General features: G+C 45.5%; 1 protein-coding gene across 1 annotated transcript; it reads left to right on the top strand.

Moving 5' to 3' along the window:
- Positions 1 to 15,535: 15,535 nt before the first annotated feature.
- On the top strand, positions 15,536 to 25,645 carry LOC118780869 (dual specificity protein phosphatase 7-like). Its single transcript, XM_036533615.1, has 3 exons — positions 15,536 to 16,317; positions 18,233 to 18,661; positions 24,216 to 25,645. Exons 1-3 carry the CDS (start codon positions 15,915 to 15,917, stop codon positions 24,521 to 24,523), a joined length of 1,140 nt encoding a protein of 379 aa, XP_036389508.1. The 5' UTR covers positions 15,536 to 15,914; the 3' UTR covers positions 24,524 to 25,645.
- The last annotated feature ends 202 nt before the right edge of the window (positions 25,646 to 25,847 follow it).

Raw genomic sequence — 25,847 nt, forward strand, 5'->3', positions numbered from 1 at the left:
GCTTGTTTTCATACAAACATTACATGTTAATCATTTTTTATTAAAAAATGTAAGGGGAGTTTTTTACTTAAGACTCAGCAAAAGGAAAAACACTGGAGTGTGAAGTGGGTTTTTGTCATAAGGTGGAAACAGTTTCTTTGTACTTCAGCCGGAAGAGCACAACTCTCTCTGTCAGGAGGAACATACGGCTTCTCTGGGTCAGATCGAGAGGTCAAAGCACACCGTTCATGGGTAATTACAGGCACAAAGCATTGTGGGAAGTCAGGGTCACCCACATTTCAGAGGAAGTGAAAAAGGCAAAACAAACTAAAAGGCCTCTTTTGTCACAGGTGTGAGCACACCCGTAACGCCCGCCTGCCAGGAGCCAGTGAGTGGGATGAAAACGGGAGCCTTTTAGGGTGACAGGACAGTGAAAGTGGGGCAGCCCATATTGTTACGGGTATGCCACATGGCGTCAGGTAAAGGGTGCACGGAAGTAGGGGTTATGGGTCACTTAACGTCAGGGTCACGGGTGCACGAAGGTGTGCACCTCAGGTAATTTTAACGTCTATGGCGGCAAGCACAGTCGTCGGGGAATTTGAGTGAGTACCAGCGTGGTATATTGTGCGAATTTAGTTGTTTTCTCACTTCGTGTTTAAGTGCAGCATTCAGAGCGCTTCTCACCCCCATCACCGGGACGCAGCACTGCACAGAGAAGCTCACAGCTGTCCGCCAATTCAACTGATCAAATCATGACCCTCTGTACTGAAAAGCTATTCAGCACTATCTCACTATCTAGAAGTACTCATAGCTTTGAATAATGTTGATTATCAGAGAGGTTCCACATCACGGTCTTTGCCTGGCTGGTTGTTTTGCCTCATTTCCTATTGATCAGAGTTTGTTATCTAGGTCAGTGTAACCTAAGAAAAGAGACTCTGAACAATCACGGCCAGGATGGTGGAGGGGGTGGGGGGGGGAGGGGGGGGGGGGGGGGGGAATTACAGAAAACCTTTTCTCCTTCCTCATAGTTTGCCTTATTAGAGATGGAGGAAGAGAATCAGCACATCCAGTCAGACCCAGTTTCCTCTGGTCTTGCTCTGTTGGTACTCACCCAGGCTGGGCCAGTCACTTTAAAACATCGGTTTTTATTTCACTGTGTGTCTGAGAGTATCTCTCCTCCTTCCCTTTCTGAGAAACAGAAATAATCACATTTCAAACTCGTAGGAGATGCATTTCATTATTAAACAACAGGTTAGAGTTCTGCAGTCATGTACTCTACTCCACAGTAGTCTATAGTGACTGTGTTAATACCCAGTGTCCAGCATAAATCTACATTGTTATGCATATCTATCATACTCTACAGTGTTGTACAGTAATTACATTGTTGTGGACTCTAATGCGTAATCAGTAATCTGCAGTATTCTACAGCCTGGTACTGATTACTGGCTATCCACTCTGAGTTGTGTCTGAAGAAATATATATATATAATATAAATATAAATATAAATATATATATATATATATATATATATATATATATATATATATATATATATATATGCCATAAATGCATAAAATATGAATTTTTGTTTGGATTGCCAGATGAATATTCTCTTTCATATTTTAATATTTATTAGGTAATGCGGGAGAGTGGAGGGCAGTTGTGTTAAACAGGTTCCGTTCCACTGCCACACAGAGCTCTTCTCCAAGAGGCCCAGCAGTCACCATGGAAACACCTCCCGGAACTGCAGCAGAAGCTTGGCGAACCCCCCCCCCCCCACCAGGGGGGAATTTTCTGCTGGAGCCCCGCCTCCCACCTCCCAGCTCTGACAGGTCTGAAAACACGGCTCCTTGGTTCTGCTGAGGCCCATAATTACACCCTATCAAGGAAGCAATTCGATCCGAAAATATTCTAAAGGTCACTTCCTTCTTCCCCGTGCCAGGTAAACAACATCAGCGGCAGGAAATGCACGTGAAGCACCCAAAAACCTGCTTTCCGCAGGGGCCCGGAACGGCAAGACTATGGCCTTATCTCTGCTGAGAACAATTAGCGCTGTTCAGCAGGTGACCCACGCCCAAGTTCAGCGCTATGGTGTCTGTGCTAACAGGAAGAGCAGTGTATGAAATGTGTTCCTTGTTCCACAGCAGATGTATATCCTGCAGGCAGAGAGTCTTCAGGTCCTTCACAGACTGTCAGTCACTGACATTAATCTCCCCAAATCATTGATAGTACATCAACATTGATAGTAAACAAAAAGCCATCAGAGTGCTGTCTCTTTCAGGCCGCCAAATGAAATGCAATGAAAGAAAATGAAAAAGGCTCTTTTGCCCTCGTGAGGCACCTTTCTTTCAGTGTGCCATGACTGAATTACAGCCAAACACCAGTCTTTCAGGCATCTTTCCAGAAAACCCGGGGGCTGACATTTCACAGAGGCACCTGAGGCAGGCTTTGCCTGACTGAACAGTGAGAAATATTCTGCTCTTGTACTGCTCTGAGCTGGGATTGCATGATTACACTCTGCTGTACTTTCAAAAGCAACATCCTCCAAAGGGCAGGAATTCCATAACACTGAAAAAAAACATGAAAATTGTGGACGCATTTCAGCAAATAAAGCAACTCCGCAACGCGTCTGACAGAGATGCATTCGCCTGGAGCAGCTGGAATATTGCGACAGCGGCTCAGGAATTTCCCGAGCTCGGTCACTGCGTTTGCGCCCTCTCTGTGCGCTTGTGAAATGCTTCCCCTCTGAGGCTGCTAGTGTTCACCGCTCTGGCATCGCGGCCGATCACATGACTCATGTTTGTTTTCATGGGGAGCCCTCGAAGAAGTTTCTCTCACTGCTCAGGACCCTGGGGAATTCTGCATAACTCACCAAGGAGACAGAGTGAAGAGGGACAGAGCAGAGAGGAGAATCTCTGACAGATTAAAGTGGAGTAGAGTAGGGCAGCAGTGTGGCATAGGGGTGAGGAACAGGGCTCATTACCAAAAGGCTTCTGGTTTGAGTCTCTACTGGAGAACTGTTGTTGTACCCTTGGGTGAGGCACTTAACCCAGAATTGCCACAGTAAATATCGAGCTGTATAAATGGATAACGTGCAAAAACTGTGACCTGCGTAAGCTGCTGTGGATAAGAGCATCTGCCGAATGTCAATAATGTAATGTAAAGAGTGTGTTTGTGCGGCTGTGCACTGCACTGCCCCAGTTCCTCTCCCTGACCCAGTTTCCCCGCTCTCCTGAGGCTCTTTAAGAGCAATTCTGCATTCTTTTCCACTGCTCTATGGGCCCGTTTGAGGCTCATTCTGTATTCAGTCCAGCCATATCATTGACGGCACCCTCTGACTCTACACAAACTCTCACAGTTCTGGCAGCAGAATCAGGGCATTGTGAGGAGAGTCTGAACGTGCAGGGGGCTGGCAGAAGCTGGTCTGAGGTCAGTGTGTGACTGAACTTCTCCTGTCATTTCAATGTCAGCACAGATTCAGAGTCAGCCGTGAAGGTAAAATGCACAGGAGGTGTTGTTGCTGAAAGCAGGGTTTCGACCTTGAGGCTGTGCTTATCTCACGCGCTCAGGGACAGAGGGCAGGCCAGCCTACAGTGGTGTTTTCTTTACAGAGAGCCCTGCCTCCTGCTCAGAAAGGCAGGTTAGTATTTGCTGTTACTGTGCCAAGAGGCACAGAGGTGACTCCGCAATGCTGGGGGTGGGGCCTATCTCTCAGCAGCAGCGGTGCACTGTGCAGTGGGGTCAACGGAGTTCATCTCTGCAAACTCTGTCAGCTCTCAGGTGAGACCACAGGTAGCACACTTGAGCACCTGGTGAGGTCTCTCCTTTCAGTAACAGAGCTGCTCCTCTGGGTCACAACCTCGCTCCACTCCACAGCAGGTTCATTCTCCACGGCACCTCCTCCACACCACGTCACCGATAGCTCCGTTTCTTCCTGCTGCCTGCTGGGACACTTCTCACGAATGTCTGACAGTAAAAGCCGTAAACCTGACCGCACTTCCACCATCTTAGACAGAGCCAAGTTCCTGACAGGCAGTCAGCTCAGCACTGCACAAACACACCGAGCACACCCACTCCTACCAGACAATGACTCACAGGGTTATGTTTCCTGTGATCCTCGAAGAATAAAAAAAATCATCAACAAAAACAAATCATGACCATGACATGTATACTTACAAAATTCAATTCACAAAATTATGTCATATATTTTACTGTAGTATGAGGGACAAAAATTCCATTCCATAGTACATGACATTTTAATGATGTTCTGAAAATTAAAGTCTGCTCGTACTGTGGCAAATGAAACATGTCAGAGAAAAGTATAACAATGAGATTCTGTTTAAAGAGTATGTTCAAAACAGAACAGAAAGTGATTTAATATCCAAAGTCGATGAAAGTACATCAAAGTCCTGAACCAGGCCAAGCTGAGCCAGGCTGCGCTAGGCTCGGCTGACGAGGCTTGGCTGGTTGATCTATCACAGGCTGTGATTCCTCAGCTGTTGTATGAGCCGGAAGGCGGAAGAACTAATGGAAAGTTTGTGAATGTGGTGGCAGACAATGGCTGAGGTTTTTTCCACACCCCCACCTTGCTGAATGACTTACAGAAGGTAGGAGTGACGCGTTTTACTGCTGGAATGAGCTGCGTGCTGCAACACGCACGCGGATGCGCGCCTCTATAAAAGTCTGGAGGAAGCGCGAGGGAAACTGTTTCTAAGAATCTTTATCAACAAAAATAGTACAACTGTGATAATAACTGTTAAGCACAGGGCTGTTAACAGGATTTAGTTAAAGAACTATTCTAGGTTTACGATAAAATGCGATTACGTATCACTTTCTTGGAAAAAAAAACAATAAAACTGGAATCGTATACCTGTAGGCTGTAGGTCTTTTCAAACACCCGCCTATTTAATAATTCCCCCTTCTTGCATGAGAAAAATAAAGTCAAACATGTTTACATATTTTTCGAGGGAGTTATTTCGACTGCGGATTTCTATTCCGTTGTCTTTAAAACGTGATTGTAAAAATAAGATATTTTATGATGGAAATGAAAGAATGAACAAAAAACCCGCAATATTCTCTCATTATGGTCTAATTCAGCCTAACTGAAAAGGGAGCTGTCCTTGACGTAAAGTAGCATTTGCTTTAATTTGTCGCTGAACATCAGGACAGATCACTCTGTATTTAGACTGATTCTCACACGCTGTGCTATTCTAGGGCGTCTGCCCTTCAAACCAGAACGTCCAGACACGAACGTCCATTACCTTTATACACTTTTCCCTATTAAAAGAGACGTTTTTGTCTGGTTTCATGTCTGTACAGAGGCCGTCTAACGTGCTTGTGTGTTTTTTTTTTCTTGGAATCGTTTCAGATAGACACAGAGTTCAACGGCAGGACCTTTGCTATTGTAAGGCGGTGAACACCTGAAATCCGTCTTGTGCAACAATTTCACCAGACCAATTGTCTTTCAGGTGGGTAAGTTTTCGGCGGTGACGTCACCGAATGATTCAGCAAAGATGCGAGCGTGAGAGTGTCCTTGAGAATGATAACGGCTCAGCCCCCTCAAACACGTATGGTGAAGTATCACATACAGTTAGCCAAGCCTGAAGTTAAACTGGAGTTATTTCATTTATTTGTTAATTTTAAACAATTCAGGTCTGGTTTAACTCCATACCTGGCCAATTATTGGACAATGTCACAGTGTGATATATTTGTATCTTTAGATGAATATAACAAAAATGAACTAAATTTCAGTTATCACAAACAGGAAAAATAATAAGAAGTTTATGATTTAGACTGCTAAAGTGGGCTTTTCCATTTTTCAGTCATTAATGGTGTGATGTAAAAAATATGAATCCCTTTCTGTTTTCTGACACCAACAGAAGCAGGAGCTCCCTGCTCATCTCAAACACACAACCCCTGAAGAATCACACACATCTCATACAATCACACAACCCCTGAACAATCACACACATCTCATACAATCACACACACCTCATACAATCACACAACCCCTGAACAATCACACACATCTCATACAATCACACACACCTCATACAATCACACAACCCCTTAACAATCACACACATCTCATACAATCACACACACCTCATACAATCACACAATCCATGAACAATCACACACATCTCATACAATCACACACACCTCATACAATCACACAACCCCTGAACAATCACACACATCTCATACAATCACACACACCTCATACAATCACACAATCCATGAACAATCACACACATCTCATACAATCACACACACCTCATACAATCACACAATCCATGAACAATCACACACATCTCTTACAACCACACACACCTCATACAATCACACAACCCCTGAACAATCACACACATCTCATACAATCACACACACCTCATACAATCACACAACCCCTTAACAATCACACACATCTCATACAATCACACACACCTCATACAATCACACAACCCCTAAACAATCTCTCACGTCTCATACAATCACACACACCTCATACAATCACACAACCCCTGAACAATCACACACATCTCATACAATCACACACACCTCATACAATCACACAATCCATGAACAATCACACACATCTCATACAATCACACACACCTCATACAATCACACAACCCCTGAACAATCACACACATCTCATACAATCACACACACCTCATACAATCACACAACCCCTTAACAATCACACACATCTCATACAATCACACACACCTCATACAATCACACAACCCCTAAACAATCTCTCACGTCTCATACAATCACACACACCTCATACAATCACACAACCCCTGAACAATCACACACATCTCATACAATCACACACACCTCATACAATCACACAACCCCTTAACAATCACACACATCTCATACAATCACACACACCTCATACAATCACACAACCCCTGAACAATCACACACATCTCATACAATCACACACATCTCTTACAATCACACACATCTCATACAATCACACAACCCCTGAACAATCACACACATCTCATACAATCACACACACCTCATACAATCACACAACCCCTGAACAATCACACACATCTCATACAATCACACAACCCCTAAACAATCTCTCACGTCTCATACAGTCACTCATTTCTCAAACAATCCCTCATGTCTCGAACAGTGTTTAGCTCCTGGTGAAAAGGGGCAGGGTGAAAACCTGTGTGGGTCAGGGTGAGTGGCAGAGAAGAGCAGGACTCTGTGGGCATCTCAGACCCGTGTGAGAGATAACAACATGCTTATCTCATATCAGCATTGCCGTGTGTCTCATATTAAATCATCCCCTGGAACACTCGCACGCAGCCCTGGGCTCCGAACAGGTGACACGGTGACAGAGGCGCTCCGCTGTTTGCTCTGTGAGCAACGTTTGCACAGTCCAGTGTGTTTGCTTGTGTAAGGGTCAGGTAAAGAGAAGTGACATCACACATCACTCCCCCTCCTGCGTCCAGCCTTTGACTCCATAAAATGCACCAGCTTCCTGATTCCATCCCATCAAGGCCACCAACAGAGCCGATGCCTTTCTGCAAGCACTCTGAAAGCAGCAGGTTTTAGAGTCAATGCTGTTGACTCCAGCATGACAGACTCAGACACCAGTTAGGGAGGAAATTAACGTCTGCAGTCTACAGTACAAAGTCTGCTGTGAAAAGTATCTCTGCACAGTCTCGTGGCTTCTTTCACGTTCCGGAAGCGCACCCCTCTCTCTCCCCACAGTGCTGAGGGCCAAAGGCGCAGGGGTCTCCTCTTGCGTTTTGGAGTCGTCAGCTGGGGCCTTTGTCTCTGGTCTTAATCATTTAAAAGGATCTCAGGAATCTGCTGTGAAGTTGAGGTCACTTCCTGTTTAAAAACACTTGTTTTTTTGCACCTCTGCACAGCACCCTCATTGGCTGTCTGTGCCCATGCACAAGGCGAAATGCACATCATCAACTGTACAGTGACACATACTGACAATATCTAAGCCTAGGGGTGAACACCTGGAGCATTTTAGATGATATGGAAGTACAGTTGGTCCTCGTGCATTTGTGGTGGGATCAATCGAAATTTCTCACATTTGTCATGTGTCTGTTTTCATGTTACTGATGACAATAATGATAGTAATAACACAAAAATGATCTTTTTTTAAAAACATTGCTCAATGTCCTTATTGGTGTAGTTTGCTTCTCACCAAGTATTTGGAATGTTGAGAATGTTGGCTAATTTTCATAGTAAAAATGATTTCCTGGGGAGCTGCTAATGTGTGTGTCTTACAGTGTATCTTTCTTGATAAAGCTGAGTTTTACCTGGTTCTGTGGAACCAAAGACATTTTACACATTCTGTGGAAAAATGAACAATTCTTACAATGAACTTCACAAAGCTGTTGCATTCTGTCAGTAACAAAACATTAACCCAGAGAGCTGAAATTGCATTATCTGGTCTCATTTGAACAGGGGCAACCAACCTCACCTAGAAAGGGAATCAGACTTACCAGTGTCGTTGTTAAAGTTAAAAATTAAATGTTAAATGTTAATACCTGATTCATTTATTACACTGAGAACCCACACATTTTGTACTGCCCACCCACGTCCTGATTAGAATGTGAAGAGTGTTGTATTGAATGCTGTACCTGAGGGGCGGGTGGTAGCAGGGCTGTGATTGGACGACACTGCAGTTGCATCAGCTCTATGCCTCTGGGCACGGGACAGGGGCCACCTGCACACTCCACATATACATTTTGTATAGAAAACTGAGTAACACAACTACACAAACCCATCTTAACTCCAAAGACCAAAGTATCTGAACAATACATGTGGTAGACCTGTTTTCCTAAAAAAAAAAAAAAAAAAAATCAAATTTAATGGTTTAATACACCTGTGTCTCTACTAGCTAGCTTGTACCTTGTCTGGTCAACTATCCAAACTTGGTCATGCATCTCTTCAAATAGTGTGACTCCTTGTATGGCTTTTGCTTGTGTTGTACTCTGCCTCACTTGTAAGTTGCTTTGGATAACAACATCTGCCAAATGAATAAAAAATGTGACGTGTAAATATAAATGTAGATTATTATTATATATAGATTATATTATATAGATTATAGACTATTGTTTGTTTAAATTGAATGGATACACATATGTTCTATTGTGATGGAAGTTGCTCTGGATAAGAGCGTCTGGTAAATGCATGTAATAGTACACTCCCTTGTAAATAAAATGTTTCCAAGGGAAGAAAGTTCAAATTCTCCTGTTAGTCTGTCCTGACATCTAGTGGCCGTGTAGTGAAAATACATGATCACAAATCAAGATACTGGACTACGGTGTTAACGCAAAGTGACGTCCCTACATACCACACACACACGCAGAAGTATCACCACTGTCACATAGTAAACCAGTATCATTGATTGTGTTTCAAGAAATACAACATTTTTCAGCTGCCTCATATTCCTGCCTCTCCAACTCTGCAGTGTGTGCTAAGCTCCACTCGCACCAGCCCACACTCAGACTGTGCATAACACACTGCAAAGTGCAGTCAGAGTGTAGTGCTGTCTGAGACACATGCTAGCTGCAGTTTGGATCACTCGTCCTGCAAACTTAAACAATGGCTAAAAGAACATCAATCTTATCACTATTCTGCAAAACACCACCCCTACTTTTGTTACATTTTTTCTCCCAATGTTTTTTCTTCTTTTGAAATGCTGTTTATAGATATTATGTGCTGTCATAATATGCTGTGTGTTATCGTGACACTCACAGTGACTGTAGATGTAAACTATGTTTTTGCCCTTTTAAATATAATACAATTTATTATAAAATAAGGAATTCTTTGTATTTGAATTTGAACTAACTTTCACTACCCGGTGTATATCTACACTAACTACACTTTTTTCTTGAAAAAAGAAACATTGCTTTGGCAGAACAACTTCACATCAGATTCAGATGCAGTTGTAGTCTTACTCAAAGTCTTACTCAGTTTAAAAAAAAAATCTTAAATTTAAGGAGTCAGTTTACATAAATTATTAAATATGTGCTTATATTTGAATACATACAATCCACAAAATGCCATGTGATGATATTTTAGGAATTTAAATGTATGCACCTGGTCACATGCTCTGTCTGCTCTGCCTCCAAATCAGCTCCCCATAGCAGTTAGGACACCTGAATCTTTCAAAAACTGAATACCCAGTGCATCACAGTGTACCTTGGCTTCTGATACTACCTCTCCTTCTGATAGTTATGTAACATTTTCGTAGGCTGTAATATACGCATCTGTAGAACGCACTGCTGTACATACACACTACATGCTGCAACGCTGTGTAAGGGGCGTTAGGGTTAACCCTGCATTAGACCCAATCTCTGCCCACACACCAGCACAGACTGAACAGCTCTCTACTTCTCTCAACACGGTATCATTGCTTGTGTATGTGTGTGTGAGTGTGTGTGTGTGTGTGTGTGTGTGTGTGTTTGTGTGTGTGTGTGTGAGTGTGTGCGAGTGTGTGCGAGTGTGTGTGTGTGTGTGTGTGTGTGTGCGTGTGTGTGTATGAGTGTGTGTGAGTGTGTGTGAGTGTATGTGTATGTGCGAGTGTGTCTGTGTGTGTGTGAGTGTGTGTGTGAGTGTGTCTGTGTGTGTGTGAGTGTGTGTGTGTGTATGTGAGAGTAGCTGCTGAGGCTGAAAGGCATTCCATAGAGAGGGGGCGGGGTGAGGAGCCTGTCTCCTTATTACAGCCATCACCATGGCAACAGCAATCCTGCACAATGAGACTTTACATGGAAGAGAGGAGTGTGACTCAGCAGGGCGGGAGAAAGCCTTTGTGTGTGTGTGTGTGTGTGTGTGTGTGTGTGCCGGTGTTATCTGAGGTAACTGTGGAAGGGTGCACTCGAGGACAGGGCTGCAGAGAGGCGGGGCGTGGCAGTGATGCTGAAAGAGAGCGTGAGCGCCTCCTCTCAACATGCTCTCCGTGAGCGTGCAGCCTGGGAGAGCGCTATCGCTCTCATCTTACCTTACAGTGAGAGCAAAGCTCCTCCATCACTCACCCTGCCTGCAAGAGGCGTGACCACCGCACACTGCAGCTCATCCGTATCTCCGTCAGAGTTTTAGATGCTGTGTCTGAATCAGCTCACCTGTGTGCTCACCTGGCCAGTCATGGGCTTTTAAATGAAGCAGGATAACCTTGCTGTGTTGGAGATTCACAAACGCGTACATTTTCTGTTCTTTCTCTCATTGTGGTCTGGAGTGAGTTCCTGTAATGTGCTAACATGAAGCAGCATCTAAATATGGGTTTTGACTATGTAATTCGTTCTTTGTTATGATAAGTACATTCTCTATAACCGTTAAGAATAAGGTCACTTAAATGGTGATTGTTTATTGATTTATTATTTATTCAATTATTTATTGCGTTGGAGTACACTGTGGCAGAATGTGGAGTATCATCAGCGCCCCCTAGTGTGTGTACAGTGTACTGTAACTATGAATGTTCTCATCTGATGAATGGCCAGAGTACTTGCTTGCCCTCCACACCCATGTCTTCCACACCTCCCTCCTGAGTTTCCTCTATTCCCCCAGCTTGCTATGATTTCTGTCTTGCTGTTTAGCATTTTTCCGTGTCAGGGAATACTGTATCTCTCTGTCAGTAAGTGTAGGTGCTGGAGAGCAGCTGTTTTTCCATGATGAAACATATAAAACCAATCTCCTCACTGAGGCTTGGTAGGTTAACCATGTGTTGCTTTTATACAATCTAATTTTAAATAGGCAGTGAAGACATTAAATGGGCTCTTCCCGAATGCTCCAGTGCAGGCTAGCATTCCTCTGTGTGTGTGTGTGAAACGTCCCTGATAGCTCAGCCTGGCGCAGCTCCTCTGAACCTCACCCAGCGGGTGCCATCTCTGTGTTTACCCTGTCCTGTGTCACACCCCCCTCAGGTCTACAGGGAGCAGAGTCACCTCTGCTGGAAGCTCATTATGATGTCACAGCTCGAAGCCAATTATGATGTCACCATGGGAAGCCCACTAGGATGCCATAGCTGGAGGCTGATTATGATGTCACAGCGGGAAACTCTGTCAGAAGGGTTCTCATACGGAAAATACAAGTACACCAATAGAGAGATCTGTGCAGTGACACGGAACAGATTCATTTTTGTTTGAAACAATGCAATTCATTCAAGTTTATTTTTTAAAATGTTGTTCAATCCTGAGAATCAGCCAGGGTGAGGCACAGCTCACGGAACACAGCTGAGCACACTGAAACAACCTGAACGTCACACAATGACCTGTTGTCCGCTGCCTCTTTGTTTCTCTGAGTGAACAGTAACACTGGAGTTAGTGAAGTCTGGGATTAGTAATGCATTCAGAGCTCTTTTTGTGGTTTGTGTATAATGAGAACAGTTTTTTCCTTTCAAAGCAGTGGTCAGGTGATGCGATTTGTTAGTTTTGCTTTTTATATGCAGCGGCTGAATCAGAGTGTTACTCAGAAGATGGAGAGGGAGAGGACACAGACTTACAGGAAAGAGCAGCATTCCTCTGTCTCATTCACGGCTTACTCACTGTATTACCTGACAAACAGCAGGTCTTTCCTGTGGAGAAAGAAATGGTTTTTATGTTTCATGCTCCATTCTATATCCACAGCCACAGTTCCAACAGCGGACCTAACGGCATTCCCAAGGTTAACTCTCACACTGGCAGCCAGCTCTGATCACACCCAGGAAATGAGTCATCAGGATCTTCAGAGCTTCAGCAAGGCCATGTGGGAGAGATTCATACCCACCTTCAGCTCCTGTTGAGATCTATCTTAAGCTGGTGTTAAGCACACTTTTTAAGACTAACTCCTCTCAAAGATGAGCTATGACCGCTCTCCTCTTAAGGAACACTGTCTTGGCTTGATCAGCCTCATCAGGGCTGAGTTACACAGCAAAACCTGGACATTTTATTATACTTTTGTGAATGTACACAGCTGGTATCCAGTTCCAATTAAATATAGTGTTTATTTATTATGATGAGATACTATGTAAATCTATAACCATAGGGGTTAAAAGTTGGATATCCATGCCAGTCATCTCTGAGCACATTCTGACACCCCTAACACGCCCATCCTGACTGATCCCAGATCTGCCTCTGTCACCACAGTGCCGAGGCACGCCTCATTCTGACTCTGTGAAGCTGCAGTTCAGTAGGTCAGCACAGAACATGAAGAGTGGACCTACACCCACAGAAAATGCTGTTTAAGTGTTCTCACACAGAAATGTAGCTATTTATTTATTTTTTGTAAGGTAAAATGAATCTTTCTGGCCTTAGAATGATGAAGACTTGTCACAGAGAACAGAGTCGGTGACATTGAAGGACATGCAGATTCTACTGGTCTCTCCTTGACTACAGCTTCTCCACTTTAAAAGCAACATTATAGAGGGATGTAACATCGCATGTATGTGAGTGCGTGAGTTTGTGTGGGAGTGTGTGAGTGTGTGTGTATCTGTAGTGGAGTGTGTGTGTGAGAGTGTGTGTGTATCTGTGTGTGTGTGTTTGTGTGTGTGTGTGTGTGTGTGTGTGTGTGTGTGCGTGCAGTGAGATAAGCACCATGCGCTGCCCATGGACAGGCCTCTCCCTGACCTGGAATGACCCTGAGCTCTCAGAGCTGCTCCATCAGAGTCAGGAAATGAGCTCCTCACCTCCGATAAAGCTGCTCTGTTCCTGACAGGCAACTCGTGCAGAGCCAGGCCTCATCATTCTGAGAGGCCCCATGCTGTCTTTCGGCTTTAGCCTGACAGTCACACCGAGAGAGACAGAACTCACTCTCTGCAGAGGAGTCATGAGGGCTGAGGGCACAAAGGCACACAGTTTGGAGTAGCGGGTCAGTTTGGAGTGGAAGTCGAAAAAGTGGCAGTTGGAGTGATTGTGGTGGTTTAAGGGAACAGTGAGGGTTTGAAATGCCGGGGCTGGTATGAAATAGTAGTGAACAGTCATACTGACACTATGGACTTATAGTACTGGCTTAAAATAGCAGAAAGGATTTGGGTTGAAGGTAAATATCTGGGATAACAGCAACAGTTTGGAATGGTATCATATTGATATTCTTCCTACCATTACTGCATAAGTAAGGAGAAGTCACAGTGTGATATTATGCTCATATTTCTGATGTGGCAGAGTGCATCACTTTTTTATCAGCTCTTCTTAGAATGAGGAACTATAACCACATAACGAGCAGCTGAGAGTTCCGACCAAACTCCAGATACTACGCTTCATACAATAACAATGTTTACTGACGCAACGGTCAGCCATACCTCCCCACGATGGCACATTCGGACACGCCTAGAGTTACTAGGCATTTAGAAGCATGTCTACTACAGTGTAGGATCATGGGTAACGCTCCATTTTCTGTGAGATCATTGTGACGTCATATCTGCATCCGCTGTGGGCTGTGGGGGAGAGACGATAATGTTTTGTTCGCCTCACTTCCCCGGCATGGCCCTGGCCTGCCTCTGATAAACACAGGCGTGATAATGCCACTTCCCCAAAAATGACTCAGTGATTTTTAAACGGCTCTCTGAGAGCTGGACCAACCTTCCATATTACATTTAGCCATTTAGCAGACACTCTTACCAATAGCAAATTACATAAGTTACACTATGTTATCCATTTATACAGCTGGGTATTTACTAAGGCAATTCTGGGTTAAGCACTTTATCCAAGGGTACAACAGCAGTGCCCCAGCAGGGAATAGAACCAGCAATCTTTTGGTTATGAGTCCTGCTCCTTACCACTATGCTACACTGCCCCTACCCCTTTTCTGTGGAAAGAGATGACAGGATCTAGAACAGAAGAGGGGCTTTGGTCAGACATCATGACTGTCCCATCCACTCTCACTGGGATGGGGTCAGAGCAGGTGATTTAGGGAGAAAATTATGCTTTTGTTTTAATAGCATTTTTTCATTGAGTGGACATGAGCTAGCTGGGCAGCCACGGTTTCACAGCAGCATGGAGGTGGATGTTTAACTTAGTGTGGCTGGCTCTTTTGTTATGTGCTTACATTGAACATTGATTAATGTGAAGATTATTAAGTGAAATATAGGAGGAACCTGTGGAAATGCCCACCCTGGTCACATTTGGTCACGTCACAACTGATGGATGTGCGAGATGTCTGAGGTGCCATTACAGCGATTGGTACCATCCCCCGGACGAGCTCTGAGGTAGCGGGCTGGCTAAACTGGCTAATTACCAGCTAATTGTCTATATATTAGGCAGGGATATCATCAAGTGGCTGGTAAGCGAGGTTAACCATCTAGTCCTCCCGTGATGTGAAATATTGCTATCCACATTAATGATAAGGGAAAGCCACCAGCCAGGCATGTTAACCTGGGATGAACAGGCAACAAAGCCCATTAGCACTTGTGACAGAAAATTTCTGAACCTTCAAAATGGGACGTCTCAGCTGAAACAGGAATAGCCGTCCTGTTTCAAAAAGCACTCACTGCGTCTTTAAACCCCGAAAGCGAAAACTCCTCCTCCTCTGACACAACTGTCAGAAAAAGCCCTTAGCTCGGCCTGTCAGCGGCAGCATGCTGGACACGCGTAACCGGAGGGCGGAGGGCGAGAGTTGTAAACACACAGAAGTAACTCTGTAGAATGGATTTTAAAAATGACTTTAATCGCGAGTCAAGATGGAGTTAACATTAAATCGGAGATAGCACGGATCTGCGGAGGATATTAGCTAGCTCGATCTCATCCGCTGCTGTGACCGTCAGTGGGCTGCGTAGCTGTCGTCTAAAGGAGTGAATGAAATTATTTTTCATGCTGATGCGGAGTGCTTCACTCGTGGTCAGCTGCCACAATGCGCGCTGTTTTGGAGGGCCACGGACAACGCGCGGTTCTTTCATGGGACAATTTCATCGCCGCGTTCCTCCGCCTTGTTTTTACTGCCGGTAGCTGCCCGTGTGTATTCTCCTCATGAAATATCATCTTCGGAGCGGTTCGCTGGACATGACTATGGTGATGCCGAAGAAGAGCGCGGACTGGCTTCAGGACGCTCTGGAGTCCGGCGGCGCGTCGCTGCTGCTGCTGGACTGCCGCTCGCACGAGTACTACGAGTCCTCTCACATCGAGACGGCGATCAACCTGGCCATCCCGGGGCTGATGCTGCGCAGACTGAAGAAAGGAAGCCTGCCGATCCGATCCATCATTCCCAACAACGAGGATCAGGAGAAGTTCGTCAAGCGGTGCAAGACGGACACGGTGGTCCTGTACGACGAGAACACCCTGGAGCTGCAGGACAGCGGGGCCTCCGGCTCTGTACTGGGGCTTCTTCTGCGGAAACTCTGGGATGACGGCTGCAAGGCGTACTACCTGGAGGGTAAGGGGAACGCGGCGGCACTTTCGGCAAATGTCAACCGGCAGCGGCAGAAACCGGCTGCCGGCGAGGTGTCCGCTTTAAAGTTCCCCACCTGTAAAGTAACCCGGATTCCGCATAGAAGCATACGACCCGTTTCCCACATTACATTGTAGTGACTACTTACATGTCTTAAGATTTTATGATATGAATCAACGTTAAAGTTATGAGGCAGTTTTGACATGCAACGGAAACCAGATATACAAGTAAGAGTTACAGCCTACATCATAATCAGACTTTGTATTTTAGCTAATAATTAATATTCTATCATAAACATTTGTTAGGGTCTGCGGTGTTGTCAGATTTTACTTAATGCATAGCCTACTTATATTACCTAGTTATCACAGTTCTAGCTGGTTTGCTGGTTATACGTTGCCTGTTTCTTTAGCTAGCTAGTGGCCAGTGTAGTTTCCGAAGTTGCATCTACAATTAGCTGTTCTGATTTACTGCCTGATATCTTTCAAATCAATGCACTGACACGCTAATCCATTTCAAATCTTTGACTAATTTGCCGAGCACGATATATGTAGATTAGTGAAGACGCTTCGTTTGATCGCTCATTGGAGTGCGACTGAATATAGGCTAAAGGATCCATAATTTAGCCAGTTATATAAAAGCATTTATCAACAAAGAGGTTTAGCATGTAGCAGTATTTTGAGTACCCACAGGGAGCTCTTTTATATAATATGTCTTGGTCTAAAACACTGAACGCATGCCTTGCCAACTACAGTAACGCTAAACTTTGTAAAAGAATTTGTCGACGAGCAAGATGTTTTCAATTAAAATTCCAAAATGGCTACGCCATGTTGCGTTTCTTCAGGAAAAAGCCATTTTTCATGAATGGAGAGGAAGAGAAAACGGATACGGTATAATTCAGGAAAAAAGAAAGTGTTTTTACATTTAACAGATATTTTGTGAGTTGTATACACAACATCACTAATTATTTTACACGTTTCTCCGAATAAATATGCCCTTACATAACAACTCCAGTCATTCACAAAATTCTTCGGCGGTAAGGATAAAACGGCCAGATCATTTGTGCTCAGATATCCTGACTTCCTAGCCTGCATGCTGTTAAAGCATATATTAAATATGCGCGCATTTACGTGCAAATTATAGTAACATCAAGGTGGATGAAATCACACATGTATTTTAAACCGAGAAGCTCACGATAAGATGTCTAAATTACTTCATTTTATAAAACTAATCTATTCCGGGAGTCATTTGCGACTTTTTGTGAAATGAACGGGTAATTTTATTGTAGTTGGGTATTTCTCATTAAGAAGCGTTATAGATCGCACGGGAGCGCAGCCGCCTGTCCTCCAAATTCTGCATTTTATCTACTACACCGTTTAACCTGTATGGTGACTATACAAGGAAAACCGGAAATGCTTTTTAATGTATTTCATAATTAGTTTAGTTAATATTCTGTGTTTTCTGCTCGATGACCTTTGTATTCACTGAAAGATGTAAGATTAGGTACTGTACTCAAGAGTACAACGGCAGTGTCCCTCCCTGCGTTTGAACCTGAAACGCACTGGACAGAAATTCCAAGTCACTGTACCATACCAGTTTCCAAATCACCGAGGCACATGTGACCATGCACGCCCTGTGGATGAGGACTCCCAGGTTCAGTGCCGCTGCTTACATACAGACGTACAGTGAGAGGCTGTTATCTGTCTCATTTATCTCGCACTCGTGTGTAAGATACACATCCATGCAATGCAGGTTAGACTGCACCCACATGCGTCATAGGGCTGGAGCATAGTTTTACCCGTGATGTGGACTGAAAACCTCTTTTTCCTGCTCAGGTGACCCCCCCACCCCCCCCTTCCCTGCAGGTTATGTCACCTGTACCTGTGCTGTGTGTTAATTGCAGGGGGATTCTCCCGATTTCGGCTGGACTGCCCCGAGCACTGTGAGACCAGCCTGGACGTCCCCTGCCCCAGCACCTCTCCCCCTCAGTCTGTGCTGGGCCTGGGGGGGCTGCGGATCGGTTCTGACTGCTCGGACGGCGAATCGGACCGAGAGTCAGGCAGCGCCACCGAGTTGGACGGCAGCCCGCTGGGCAGCTGCCAGCCCGCCTTTCCGGTCCAAATCCTGCCCTACCTTTACCTGGGCTGCGCCAAGGACTCCACCAACCTGGCGGTACTGGGCCAGCACAACATCAGGTACATCCTCAACGTGACGCCCAACCTGCCCAACGTGTTCGAGCACGACGGGGAATTCAAGTACAAGCAGATACCCATCTCAGACCACTGGAGCCAGAACCTCTCACAGTTCTTCCCCGAGGCCATCTCTTTCATCGGTGAGTCATTTCCTTTCAGTAAAACAAAACAAACACAGAAAACACATGGCTGCATGCTGGTGTGCTAGGTGCTGCTTCCGGCCACCCTCACATCAGGAGATAAAGTGGTTTACATTCACTCAGGGGTTTTTTCCCCTCCATTCAGCCTAATCACCACGGTACTGTGTCTCAAACTTCACCTAACCTGTTCAAGCAGGTGGTGTTACCTGTGTGCTCACTGAAATCAAGAAAAAAACCCTGTGTAAGGATAAAACAGGCACATAACAGTTGGTTGAATTTGTGATTTAAAGTTGAGGACTATGCTCCATAGTAGTTAGATGGAACACCCGACTCCATCACCACATCTGCCTTTATAGGACTTATGAACATGCAGTATGAGGTGGTTATAATGATTCCTTATTTTTATCAACCCAAAGAAAGCCCTGTAATGTCCGTGAAGCCGCCGGCAGAGAGCTGGGTGTGAGAGCAGGGCCAGGACTGATGCGGCGATCTCTGCGCTGTGATGGGCTGGTGGTGTGAGGATGCGGTCTGCTGTAAACAGGTCGTGCGGAACTTCCTGTTTGTGATGCTCGCACTTCCTCCAGCTCAGCGGTCTGCGCTGACAGGAAGGCAGGCATTGGGTGGGGGTGGGGGTGTGGGGTGGGGGGGGGGGTTAATATCAGGTCTGGACAGGGAGGGATTCACACACATGAAAATACAACGTTAAAGACGCCCACTAGGTGTTATATTTAGGTGGGATTTGAAAGGCATGTTATTAAAACAGCGTATAAACCGTGTATTACCCAAGCCACCGAAACCTGATTCAGCCATTTCTGACCGAATGAGGGTGTGTTCGGTCTCTCTGGACGTCAGTGGATTTAGTTGATGGTTAACATCAGCTTCCTCATTCTGAGACAGTCAGGAAGCCTGTGTTTGTTTTGAAATGAGTCCCTGCTTACCGTCGCGTGAGGAAGGAATTGTTCTCCCTGACTGCAAAGTAAGAAGGCTGATATTGTAGCCATAGCTATAAAGAGCAATGACGTCATAGCAGTGATGCCTCTACCTGCTGGATGGACCTTGGATGACATACATAGTTACAATTAAAACCTTCCCCTGTAGCCATTAGAGCACACACTTACACTCACACACACACAAGTTCTGTAAGTACTGTTAGATGAATCAAAGGTAGAGTGCAATTTTAATTTTTTGTAACTTTTTTCACACAACCACTGAACATTTAGTTGTTCTTTGTTCTCATAAAAATGAGAATTTCAAACAGGGGGGCTTTGTAAAGAAGACTGCCATTCTGTGAGCCAGTTCACAAGTTCAGTAGTGCGATTGTGGCTGTGAGGTCAGTGTGACTGTGCACCCCCTGTGCTGTGAGGTCAGTGTGACTGTGCGCCCCCTGTGCTGTGAGGTCAGTGTGACTGTGTGCCCCCTGTGCTGTGAGGTCAGTGTGACTGTGTGCCCCCTGTGCTGTGAGGTCAGTGTGACTGTGCGCCCCCTGTGCTGTGAGGTCAGTGTGACTGTGCGACCCCTGTGCTGTGAGGTCAGTGTGACTGTGTGCCCCCTGTGCTGTGAGGCCAGTGTGACTGTGTGCCCCCTGTGCTGTGAGGTCAGAGCCCCCTGTGCTGTGAGGTCAGTGTGACTGTGCACCCCCTGTGCTGTGAGGTCAGTGTGACTGTGCACCCCCTGTGCTGTGAGGTCAGTGTGACTGTGCGCCCCCTGTGCTGTGAGGTCAGTGTGACTGTGCGACCCCTGTGCTCATTGTGAGACACGGCGGAGTCCGCGCACACACACACACACACACACACACACACACACTCCTCCACTTTGAATGAATATCATTTTTTTTGTTTTCGGTATGGCTGTTATCTTCACTTTTGCTTTGGCAAGTTTTTTTTTTTTTTGTGTGGTCAGGTGACCGCGTTCTTATCGCTGAGATCAGCATCAGCGTCAGCCTCAAACCCGACTCTGTGTTTGTTACCGGAGCGACCAGCAGGGTTTTTTCATTCAGGAAATGGTCCCTGTGCTGCCTGTGGTTTCTGTGGGCTAACAGCCTGTTTGTGCAACACGTCCTGCTCAAAAGCCACATTCTTTCTGAAAACGGAATCTATTCACAAATCAGACCCCCATCAGGGCGTCTGACGTTCCTTCTTATTGTGAGTGGCCGTGGCCTGAGTACGGAGCGCATACCCGATCAGTGTGGCGTATTCCTGCCGGTCTCGCTGCGTTTCCGAGGCAGAAGGCATTCTCAAAGACGCGTCCAGGAAAAAGTTTGTCAGAAAATCTCTTCCGCTGCACTGACCTGTTGATAAGACCCTGTGGGCCTTCCACACCAATAGGCAATTTTGAAAAACATGATAAATTCATATTCCATTACACTAATATATCTCTTGTGCCTCCCTGACTAGCACCACACGACTCTCCCTCTGCTGTGCGATTGGGTTTAGTCTTTGTCACATCTCTTGGTGATTTGTACTCTTCTTGAGTACAACCGAGCCACCCAGCCAGCCCTCAGAAGTGTTAGCGTTTGCGCAGTTCCTGGTGCAGACACACAACACATCAGGAAAGTCATAAACACATTTTCAAAGTCAGGCTGGGGTCTGGCTGCCATGGGGAAGTCCAGCTGAGAAATACAGTCCAGCTGTAAATATGGTTTTGGTTTGATTTGCGCTCTCACACCTGCAGGATGTGCTGGAAACGATGACTTGGACTGCACAGATAGTTCCCTTTCCTTATTCTCTTGCTTGGCCATCATTACCCAGGCTGAATTGAGCAGTTTGGATTTTACTTTTATCCAGGTTAAGTGCCTTCCTCAATTGTGCAACAGCAGAGCCTCACATGGGAACTGAACCTGCAACCTACTGCCTACAAATACTGTTCCCTATTGAGTATTTAATACTATCAGCCAGAATTGAAAATCAAGTCAAATGCTTTCAGCCTGGCGGCTCTGTGTGTGTTTGAAGCAATGCTGGTGATTGTATATAGACATGAATCATTGACCAGCATGAAAGCTCTGTTTCCACAGAATCACTTCTTGTCTGAATAGCTATTGTGGACACTGATGTCACGACTAGCTTTGTGATCTCTTAAGCACCACCATTAGCTGTGCTTAGTACAAGCTCTGAACACACACACACACACACACACACACGCACATGCACATACATACATTCAGAGCATGAGTTTGGCTTTTTAGAAATATTCTGTGTAGTGTTCATTTTTATAGACTCTGTTAAGTAGGAAAACTGTCTGTAAGGGTCAGGTCGGGGGAGGATACAGTGATACGGCACCCACCTCTGGAAGAGACTGGGTGGTGAAAATAAAACTGATTTATTTCATTAACTAAACATATTTTCCACTATGGCCGGCTGTCCATGTTTGTGGAGTTTCTTCATTTATTCTAAACAATGCTTGAGTCATTAAACTCTCACCCACAGCAAGAGGCTTGGCTTTCCTTCACTCATGATTTTCTTTTATGGGGGGGGAGGGGGATAATTATATGTTTATATTATTCTCCCAAAACCCACAAGGATAATACAGAGGATAATAGGATAATATGCTGCCTAATCTCTGAGTTTTGTTTTGCTTACATCTGGTTTAGGGGAGCACATTTTGGTTTAGGAAAAAATGTCCAAAGGAAAGAGGAGGCCGGGAGGCGTGGGGGCGGGGGAGGACACGCCCCCTGACCTCTGACCTCTGACCTGACTTTCTGGCTCATTTCATGTGAAATCAGGCCTGTTTTGGCATGAGCTTCTCTGCGTTTTTCCTGTCACTCACAGGAATGTGCTGCCTGTCCAGGCCATCTCCCGGGAGGAATGTGAGCTCTTTATCTGATGCTCTGTTTCAGATACTGCAGGATCACTGAAATTCAGGCAGGCATAGGCATTTTTCATTGGCAGAGGTTTTAGCTCCAAAAACACAACAGATAGAGTGGAATGACTGACCTACCTGATAGGAATATGGAGAGCCCATTTTTTCTGGTGGAGAGGGTTTCACATTCATGGATATCACATGTAGCACAACAGCTGTGAGAGCAGAACAACAGCTTTAAGGCACATATCTACCAGCAGCTCCGTACCAGCAGTTCCATACCAGCAGCTGTTTGAGAGAGAGTTCCGTTTGAGACTCCAGCTCTGTTAGAACTTCCAGTCTGAGGTTTCAGCTCTTGGGAAATTTACTGTTTGAGGTCAATGATTTCAATAGTTTCTTTTCCTCCAGTCTGTCACTCTCTGTCCTTCTCTTTAAAAATGCATGTACAAAACACACACACGCACACAAACACACACACACACACGTGCACAGAGGCAATGCTTCCCACGCACTGCTGGGTATGAAAGTAGCAGTATTGCTCAGAGGCTTATAATAAAGAACACATCCACACAGTTTTCCTTTGTGGCCTAATTACTGGTATGTGTTTTTTGACAGTTAGATGGCACAAATTACAGGTTTCCGTTTAAGGTCTTTGGTGTCAAGGTGGACATCTCTGACCTCACCCCCCCCCCCCCCCCATCATTACTGTAAAAGGCCTGTAGCAAAGTGAACTACAATTTAAGTGGACATCAATGAGCAGAAATGCACCTCTATGTGGAAGGTACCAGGAAAGCTGTGGCACTGTCCTGGGGTGAAGGAAAAGAGCGAGAGAAACAGGTCTAACATGGCTGCCGTCAGCACATGGCCCAGGCCTGACTCTGTGGCTGGCACTTCCTCCTTTAGTACACTGGGTCAGTCAGTGCTTTGATCCCACCTACTAGATTTGATTGACAGAGTACAGTCATATGTTCATAAATCAGTAAGTAAATAAATACCATTATAAATAAAAAATAAATGTTGAAGTATCTTTATCATAACACTCACCATCAGATCTTTAGCTTTTATGTATTTCATAATAAGAATATATTTATTCAGTTCACTATTTAATTTTTCATTTTATATTTAATGGCACTTTTAACTTTGTTTTGACAGTTTTTGTCCTCCGTAGCAATGTGTCATAATTTGACTGTAAATTATTAAAGAACAAGGAAAGCTATTTGTTTAGTGGTTTTTTGTAGTTTGTCTTTATCTCTTCTTATGCTCTGAAATTGATATCTGCTACTCCTGATGAATGACTGACAGGGGAATTCTTGTCCAAATTATCTGATCATGTTGAAATTATTGTAGGAGCCATTTACAAAGAAGCTGATGAAACTGTAGTCGTAGTGTCCGTGTCCCCGCAGAAGGGCAGACGCAGCCCTGCGGTTTAGCAAATGTTTGGGGCTGTGCTGTGATACAGAGCTGCAGGTGTCCATTATGAGCTCGTAATAATCTGCACAAGCTGCCCTGGCATTTGTGTGGATTTGCAAGTCTAATTTTGTTTTCATTCTGTCAAAGCAAGCATGTTAGAGACTGGAAGTGAGACAATAGTTCCCCCATGGTTACAGGCCATCGTCTCTCTGGTTTGAAATAATAAGAGTACGGCCCTTTGGAAGCACAGTCCTAACATCAGCCTAACATCAGCCTAACGCCAGCCTAACGTCAGAATAAATTCAGCCCAACGTTAGACTAACTTGCTGCCCTCCTCTCCGCCCTACAGATGAAGCCCGGTCCAAGCAGTGTGGGGTTCTGGTGCACTGCCTGGCTGGTATCAGCCGCTCCGTTACCGTGACGGTGGCCTACCTGATGCAGAAGCTCAACCTGTCCCTCAACGACGCCTACGACTTCGTCAAGCGCAAGAAGTCCAACATCTCGCCCAACTTCAACTTCATGGGGCAGCTGCTGGACTTCGAGAGGACCCTGGGACTGAACAGCCCCTGCGACAACCGGTCGCCTGGCGACCAGCTGTTCTTCACCACGCCCACCAATCACAACGTGTTCCGGCTGGACACGCTGGAGTCCACATGAGGCCACCGTTTCAATGCAAGGCGGCACTGTGGCTGTCTGTCAGGAGAGTGGGCGGGACATGGGACTGCTGGGATGTTCCCCATTGGCTGACGGGCAGCAAGCACTGCCCCTCATTACTGGACTGGGGGGGGACTCCCCAAGCCTTTGGAATAGACTGCTCCCTTTTGATTCTTTTTTAGTCAGTGATGGACAGGAAACTGGTGCTTCTCACTTCCTGTGCTGGGCAGGGAGAGGGGACCAGAGAGTCAACAGGACAACAGTTTTACCCTCCTGACGCAAACGTTACCAGTGTGATATCTGCCAGGAAAATTGTCAGGAATGAATCTGTCTGGATTTGACAAAAACACAAGTACAAATCCACTTTATGCATATACATACATGTACACATGTACTTGTGTGTTTGTTTAAAAGAAGTAATAGCTGGTTGACAACAACCCAACAGAAAAAGCCCTTTTGTGATATTCTGAGTGTTTTTGTACTCTTCTCTTTTTTCCCTCTGTGTTTGTAATGACCTCATGTAGTTTGCACAAAGCCAGGCCTTCCACGTGCTGGCTCTCAGAGCTGGTCCTCCACTCAGATAAAGAGTCATTCAGCAGCTCAGAAAGAGGGCTTCTCCAGGCAGGGAGGACTGCAGCCGCTGAACAGACTGCAGAGCCAAGCCAAGACAGGCCAAACAGGCCAAACCAGGCCAAGCCAAGCCAAACCAAGCCAAACTGGGCCAGTCCAGGCCAAACCAGGCCAATCCAGGCCAGTCCAGACCTACCCAGGCCAGTCAGGGCGAAGCACCTAAATGCAAAAGCGTGTTGTTCCTCACTCAGCGTGGGGCGGTCTCTCACTGGGGCAGGGCTGTATGTGAACAGAGACACCTCAGAAAACTGGGGGCGCGCTGTAGAATAAGAGGGGGTGCATCTCACGCCAGCCTTGAATATGCTTTGATGCATTTTGCGTGCTGACTGTTCAACACCATATTCAAGGATTCACTTCACTCTGTAAAGCTAAACGCAGCAATGCTGGACACCAGCAAAGTAAGGGGTCTGTTACTGCTGTTCGTCTTACTCACACAAACTCACTCACACTTACAGACACACACTTAAACACACAGCGACACAGATGCACGTGTAAACTCACACACACACACACACTCACGCGCACGCTCACACACTCACACACACACTCACGCGCACGCGCACGCTCACACACTCACACACACACACACACACTCACGCGCACGCACATGCACACGCTCACACACACACGCTCACACACACACGCACACGCACACACACACACACTCACGCGCACGCGCACGCTCACACACTCACAC

This window comes from Megalops cyprinoides, chromosome 7 (assembly GCF_013368585.1).
Source record: "Megalops cyprinoides isolate fMegCyp1 chromosome 7, fMegCyp1.pri, whole genome shotgun sequence".
Classification (NCBI taxonomy): domain Eukaryota; kingdom Metazoa; phylum Chordata; class Actinopteri; order Elopiformes; family Megalopidae; genus Megalops; species Megalops cyprinoides.